The following is a 7,838-nucleotide window of genomic DNA, read 5'->3' as shown; positions in this document are numbered from 1 at the left end:
CAGGGTTTCTCTGTAGTTTTGGTGCCTTTCCTGGATCTCGCTTTGTAGCCCAGGCTGGCCTCGCACTCACACGGCCTGCCTCTGCCTCCCGAGTGCTAGGATTAAAGGCGTGCGCCACCACCGCCCGGCTACCCAGATTTTTATTGGTGGGCATTTAGGTTTTCAGTTTTCTAAGTAATGTGATAGTGAACACTCACGTGATTTACAGCCACTTAAGCTCATTGCTAGCATTGGATCCTCTGCTTTAAATGTCTAAATGTATTTACAGTTCTGACAGGTGGTTAAACTGTCTGCCATCTTCCCTGTTCCTGTATTGACAGACACTAGAGATTACCTCATTTTTTCCAGGGTGATTAATGAAGAACAGTTTCATTTGGTTTTTATGTGTGTTCCTTTAACACACTGTTTGTGTTTCCTTTGTGTTGTGGGCTGTGGCTGTTTACTTAGTATTTATTAGAAATTTTGTGGAAGCTTAAAGGTTTTCTTTCTCATTTAGTTAGTTTTTTTTTTTTTAAAGTTATATCAGAAATTTACTTTGGTTTTGTTTTTCAAGACAGGGTTTCTCTGTGTAGCTTTGAATCATGTCCTGGATCTCACTCTGTAGGCCAGACTGGCCTTAGACTCACAGAGATCTGCTTGCTTCTGCTTCCTGAGTGCTGGAGTTAAAGACATGCGCCACCACCACCTGGCTAGAACTTTGCATTTTAAAAATACATTTATTTTGCACGCTTGTGTGTGTGAGTGAGTGAGTGAGTGTGTGTGTGTGTGTGGTGTGGAGGTCTTAACTGAGTTTCAGAAGTCAGTGCTCTTAACCTCTGAGCCATCTCTCTGGTGCTCCTCTTCTGTATTTGAGATAGGGCCTTCTTAGCTCAGGCTAGCTCAGGCTAGCCTCGAACTGTAGCAGAGTTTCCGCAGAGCTTTGCAGCTGCTTGATTCCGGAGCGTTAGCACCTGGACTTTGGTCTGCCTTTTGTGACTGCTACCTTTTGTGTCCACTACCTTATATTTGAAGTATGCAAATCTTACCTCAATTTCCTAAAGGTTCAAAGTCTATACAAAAACTTGGTTGCAGAAGAACTTGGAAAACGAAGAGGTTCTGTGGCTAATTCCTTTGTGGAGCTTCAGAGAAGAGGTTTTGGTATGTGGAAACTGACTTGCTAAGGTGAACATTGTATAACAATAAAAAAGCCTTTTGCAAAGCTACAGTCAGTCCACCAGAAGCTGAGTCCCTGCGGCCCCAAGGCTGAAAGTCATCGTAGAGTGACCTTGTTTCTTCCACTGACCTGTGTGAACCAAAAACCCGACACAACATAGAACCCTCCATCCTCCTGCCTCTGCCTTCTCAGGACTGGGATTATAGATGCATGTCACCACACCTGGCCCAGTTATGGAGTCCTCCCCACTCCAAGAAGATATAGCCCTTTAGTTGAGTAATAAAAATATCTTTATATCCAGAGGTTTTTAAAATTTTTTAATTTTTTACTTTTTTTAAATTTTTTACTTTTTCGGGACCAGGTATTGAACCCAGGGTCTCATGCTTGTAGGCAACGTTACCACTGAGCTATATTTCCACCCTTCTTTTTACTTTAATTTATTTATTACTAGGTTCCCCAGGCAGGCCTTGAACTTGGGATCTTCCTGCCTAAGCCTCCAGAGTAGCTGGAATAGCAGATCTATGCCATTAGACCCAATTTCTTCTAGTTCTTCTCTCTCTCTCTCTCTCTCTCTCTCTCTCTCTCTCTCTCTCTCTCTCTCTCTCTCCTCTCCCCTCCCCTCCCCTCTCCTCTCCCCTCTCCCCTCTCCTCTTTCCCTCTCTCCCTCCCCCCTCTCTCCTTCTCTCTCGTCCAACAAATATATTCCATTTATTTAATTGTATATACACACTTCTAAGTGTTAATGTGTTAGAGGCTTAGATTTGGGGTGGCCACCCTAACCTATAGAGATCAGGAAATATCACTTAGTGCAACCCTTTGATTTTATAATTGAGGATTCAGGCCCAGACTTGACTTTTTATTCCAACTCAGGGTTGGAAGTGGGCTGTGTGTCTCTTGGCCCATGGTGCTGTACTTGCACTGGGACCAGGTAATGCCCCTGATGCTTCTGTGAGGCTGCTGTGGGTTTGCACTCTGTTCCTGGCCTGAAGAATCCAGATGGCTTTGAGATTTCAGAGCATGTTTTTCCTTGTTTCAGGTAACATCTGTGTACTGACATGACCGGTCTAGGGCAAACTGCAGTACCTGCTCTAGAAGACCACAATGTGACATAAAATCCGGGTCATGAAGTCTCACTTGGGGACCAGTCTGTCTCTGTGTGTTAAATTTTGGTGTGCTCATCCACCAGAGCAGATGGGCTTTTCTCCTACATCAGTTAATAGGGACCTACTAACTACAGATGGTATCTTTGTGAGGGAGAGAGACCTGGTTGTCCCTTGTCTGGTAGATGAAATGGCAGTGACTCAGGAAAGGGGCATGATGAAGCCAGCTGTTTGTGTCACCCACTAGTGTCTTATTCTTAGAGAATATTGAGTGGCAGTGGAGATAGCAGTCTCCTGTGCTGACTGACCTCTGGGTGGGGAGAGATCACCTTCTCAGCTGCACTCCCGTGTTGCCTCTGTTGCCTCTCTGCATGTGTCCTGCTTGCATTGGTCCCTCCTGAGAACCAACACCTTTTTTTTTTTTTTTTTTTTTTTTTTTTTAAATCACAAGTAATACCCACTGTGTGTACCAGAAGGACAACTCCTGGTGCTTTTATAGACTGTTGTGTCCCAAGTTAGGCTTGGATAAAGCTGAAAGCCACAAGGGCAGGCTGTGTAGGAAACAGACCCCGAATCAGGGAATAATGCTGACGGTTGTAGACAGCTAGTGTGAGTTCAGGGTGCACAGAATCGCCTCACAGAAGCTGCATCTGTGAGGCCCGGGATGGCACTTGCGAGTTAGTACCCGTACTGAGGCCACGTTGGGACCACACTTGAAACAACCTGGAGACCCCCAGCCCACAGGCCGCAGCATCTAATGCCAGGAAGATGCTTTCCTGACTGGCTTCCTCCGTTGAGCTCACAGGACAATGGAACTGAGGGGTGCTAAATGATACCCACTCTCCAGAACATTACAGAAGTTTCTCCCAAGTCTACCCAGGGCTGACCCTTAGCTTCTGCATCTTCTCTGAGGACTGTCAGGACAGGGGAGTGGCTTTCAGGGAACACCTCAATGTCCCCTGGCAAGTCTTGCCCCTCTGCTTCTCAGCTACTTGCAGCTGTTTGCTCTACTAGGTAGCAAGCTGAGACCTCAGAAATCCTGACAGGCTGGAGAGATAGATGGCTCAGTGGTTAAGAGCACTGACTGCTATTCCAGAGGACCTATGCTTAATTCCCAGCACCCACATGACAGCTCACAACTGTCTGTAATTCCAGTTCCAGGGGACCTGACACACAGCAAAATACCAATGCACATAAAAATAATAAAAATATTAAAAAAAAAGAAATCCTGACAGCTGTACCCCTCCACCATTACCACCCCATCTTCACTGCCTCCATGGTAATTTATCCAATGACCATAGGTACTCCGCACATGCTATTAGAGTGGTGTTCAGGTTGGACATGAAATGCTCTCCCTTCAATAAAACCATTTTTAGCTTGGTTTTATTTCCTGTTAACTTCATCTGAATTTTATTTTTTGTGGTACCAGGGATTGAAGAATTGAACCTGGGACTTTGAATGTGTTTGTTAGTACTCTACCACTGGAGACTATATGACCAATGTTTCAAAGCTTTTTGAGATGGTCTTAGTGTGTTGCTTAGGCTGTCCTTGAACTTGAGGCCTCAGCCTCCTACATGCTGAGAGTACAGTTGTGTACTACCCCTGTCTGCAAATAATTGTGAATTAGCAGCTAGAACACAGTTATTAATTCCCAGGGTTTTTTTTTTTTTTTTTTTCTTTGAGACAGGGTCTTTCTGTGTAGTTTTGGTGCCTGTCCTGGATCTTGCTCTGTAGACCAGGTTGGCTTTGAACTCACAGAGATCCACCTGGCTCTGCCTCCCGAGTGCTGGGATTAAAGGTGTGAGCTACTACCGCCTGGCTTGTTTTGTTTTGTTTTTAAAGACAGGATTTTTGTTTTTAAAGACAGGATCTTACTATGTACGTAGCCCTGGCTGTCTTGGAACTCATTATGTAGACCAGGCTGGCCTTGAGCTCACAGAGATCCACCAGCCTCTGCCTCTGGAGTGTTGGGATTAAAGGCGTGCTCTACTGTGCCTGGCTTCAATGTTTATTTTAGGACAGGATTTTATTTTATTTTATTTTATTTTATTTTTTAAACATTTATTTATTTAGTATGTATACAGTGTGCCTGCATGTGTCCCTGCAGGCCAGAAGAGGGCACCAGATCTCATTACAAGTGGTTGTGAGCCACCATGTGGTTGCTGGGAATTGAACTCAGGACCTCTGGAAGAGCAGTCGGTACTCTTAACCTCTGAGCCATCTCTCCAGCCCCTTAGGACAGGATTTTATGTCCCCAGCTTACCTACCTTGACCTGTTGGTCCTGACTTTACCTCATGATGCAAGCATTACAAGTGTTTGCTGCTATGTCGCCGGAGTGGGACTTTCCTTGTTGATTGGAGGTTGCACTTGAGGGAGCACCTCTAACCTGCCATTCAGCCCTTCCAGTCATAGCAAATGTACCCAAACCCTTTCAGTGTCCCTGGGGTTCTCAGGACCTCGATGGGGTGAAATCTAGCACAAACCCACCCTGAAAACTTGCTGTAGGTAACCACAAGACCTTCCAGATTAGGCTAGGGCTGGGTTAACATGACCAACTTTGAGAATAAAACAGTTTCCAGTATTCATCACAGAAAGCCGCCTGTGTGTGCTGAATCCCCCATCCCCTGTTTACTGTCTGTCATGTCATGTCACTTGTTTGCAAGCTCAGCTCAGCACAAGCCACCTGCAGAGGCTTTGCTCACCAGGTGATACCCTGGATCAGAATCCCCAGGGCCCATGGCCCTTGCCTCCTAGATGAGGCTTTGTTCTCTCTAAAGGGCAGGCACTCTGCCGCCTGTCTTGGATGTTTTTGCTTAAGAATAGATTCAGAAAGGTAGAATTAAGAAAAAGGAGAAAGTGTAAGGGCTGAAGGCTGAGTAGGTACAAGTGGGCCTGATTTATCTGCCTTTTGGCCATTTAGTTGGCCTGGGGGTTGGCAGGGGACATGATGGGATGGGAGCCCTGGAGCTGTCTGCCTCGTTATGACTGGAGCAGTTTAACATCATAGTAGCACAGGTGTCAATTTCCAAAAACAGGTCAGCCTGTTGATGTCAGACTTTCCACGGCAGCACTCTGGTGAGATCTGACGGTGTTGGAGAGAAGGCATGTTGAGTCCCGTAACACAGGTGCTGGTTTTTGTTGTTTTAAAAACAGGGTTTCTCTATGTAACAGCTCTGGCTTTGTTCACTAGGCTGGCCTTGAACACACAGAGATCCACCTGCCTCTGCCTCTTGAGTGCTGGGATTCAAGGTGTGCGCCACCACTTCCGGCTTGATAACTCGCTTTTGAGTGTAGGTTCATTCATTGTCTTTTCCCCAGTGGCCTCATTCCTAAGGGCGGCCACTGAGAGTCTATTAGAGGGAAATGGGCTTCCAAGTTCAGGGGTTAGTTTAATTGTTCTATCTTTGGCCCTCCGTTTAGCTCTCCTGAAGCTGGGGAGATGGCATTCTTGGCTTAAGTTTTGATTTTGCTGTGGTGAATGGTGCCACCAACCTCTTCTGACTTCCTTGGGCACCTATGTGCACATACATATAGACACCCGTGTGCACGCGCACACACACACACACACACACACACACACACACACACACACCACACACCTATGTGCGCATACACACAAATAAAAAATCTTAAAAAAAAACCCAACCCAAATACTTTGTAAGTTATTTGTTAGGGCTGTGAGAAGTGAATAGCGTGAGACTAGAATGGAGATGCTTTGTTTGGTTTAAGTGTGGTCTCTCCCTAAAAGAGAAACATGAGTCAGCATGTGAGAGGGTCGACACTGAAGGCCCAGCCTGGAGGAACTGGGGACCTGTGAGGGGAGAGCACCTACCCAATACCCAAAGATGGGGTAGGTGATGGTGTTGGGGGGAGCAGTGCACCACTCCCATGATCCATAGGTGTTCTAGCAAGTGAGGCCAGGTAGTCCTTGGGGGAGATATGGCTGCCCAATGGATAAGGCTGCCCCGACACTTAGCTGGAAGCAGACACCCACCTCCCTTTCCTCTTTACAGTGGAATTCGGCCTTGCTCTGTCACAGAATGGAATATCTGTTGGTTGTTTTCTTAAATATATTTCTTACAGTAAAGGTTGTACTGCACAGGGGAGCAGATGGCTTTGATGTGTCCATCTCCATCTCAACAAAAGGGCTAAGGCATAAATTACTCTGCTGGGCACCCACATACATGCCCCTTGTCTTTGGGGCTTGTCCTGCGAGCTGGCAGGTGAGATACCTGTCTGCCTCTGAGGTTTAAGGTTCTGAGGGGCCTTGCATGGGCTTTGTTCAGTGCACGCCAAAGAGGGCCCCTCCACAGTGCCTCTACAGGAGCCCTTCTCCCACACATTAGTGGGTGGGAGGTGTGTGCATGTGCCTGTGTGTACGTGTGAATGCGTGTGTGTGCGTGTGTGTGTGTGTGTGTGTGTGTGTGTGTGTGTGTGTGTGTGTGTGTGTAGGGCTGATGCAAGGAACAGAGGCTCCCCACCTCAGTGCATCTGTGCCAGGACAAGCTGCAGCTGGAAGACAAGTGGGTGTGGAGAGCCATGGATTTATATCATCCACAGGCTCCCTGTGAGTTGCCTAGCAACCAAAGCAGCTGGGCAGAGCTTCAGAGGCGGCAGGCGGGCAGGAGTGTGTGGGTGGAGGTCACTGCAAGAGAGCTCCGCTGCCTTCTGAAGTTTGGAGTACCCAGCATCCTGGCTCTCACCTGCCCATCTAGCACAGTCCTCGAATGGCTGCTTTCACCACTGGCCAGCAGTTGTCACATCAAGCTACACAACTCTGGTTCTCTCTGGAGAACTTCGGGGTCTGTCTGGAGAAGGGATGGCTGTAGCTTGGGAACCAAGTGCAGGGGTTGCGGGGCGGGGGGGGGGTCATACTGCCGGGCTATGGAGTTCTGAAACTAGAGGTCCAGATGGAGCGTGCGCAGTGGGCTTGTATTTGCCCGCTTCCCCTTGGGTTTCTTCAGAGGTGGGCATGATAACAGAGCCCTAGCACCTTCATGTTTGGGGCAGCAGATTCCCTCCACAGAGCCTGGGTCTTTGAGTGGTCCCTTTAAGTCCTTAGGGATTGGTACCGAGGCATCTCAACCTCTAGGAGAAAAGTTGCTGCGGACACGGGCTTGAGGTCCATCCCACAGGGATCAGGTGTCATCTCTCCAGAGATGAGCTCAACACAAAGTCCACAGGCGTCCTCTTCGCTCCAGCTCTGTGGGGCCACAGGCCTGGGCCTGCACACCCCTGGACTGGTGCCTGGCCCCGATCAACTCGAAGCCTCCAATAGATGCTCACTCCAGCTCTTTGGGGACGGGTCCCAGTCCAGGCTCCCTCTTGCGCTTGGCACTTTTAAAGAATCCGAGCTGTGGGGAGGCAGAGGTTTGGAAAGTCTCAGGGTGGACAGACCTGGCCATGTTTGTGTCGCCTCCTGCTGTTCCTCCACCAGCCCCCTCAGGTTCGCTCCCTAAGAGGGCGTCTCTAAATACCCCAGCTCATTCTGAGTATCCCTATTCCCAAACTGTGTAGATTGGAGCCAGGTGGGTGGAGTCCTGGGCAGGAGACAAGAAGTCATGCTCTGTCACCTGCCCTAGTT

At 48.0% G+C, this 7,838-nt stretch overlaps 1 protein-coding gene across 1 annotated transcript in view; it reads right to left on the bottom strand.

Annotated features, from left to right (window-relative positions):
• Positions 1-5,131: 5,131 nt before the first annotated feature.
• Positions 5,132-7,838, bottom strand: part of Itga11 (integrin subunit alpha 11) — a 103,559-nt gene continuing 100,852 nt past the window's right edge. Inside the window, exon 30 of the mRNA XM_052763349.1 lies at positions 5,132-7,608. Coding sequence (XP_052619309.1) covers positions 7,537-7,608 — 72 coding nt within the window. The 3' untranslated portion in view covers positions 5,132-7,536. The remainder of the gene's footprint in view (positions 7,609-7,838) is intronic.

This window comes from Peromyscus californicus, unplaced genomic scaffold (genome assembly GCF_007827085.1).
Source record: "Peromyscus californicus insignis strain IS unplaced genomic scaffold, ASM782708v3 Scaffold_11__1_contigs__length_118956290, whole genome shotgun sequence".
NCBI classification, from domain to species: domain Eukaryota; kingdom Metazoa; phylum Chordata; class Mammalia; order Rodentia; family Cricetidae; genus Peromyscus; species Peromyscus californicus.
This window is presented reverse-complemented; position numbering and strand designations above follow the sequence as displayed.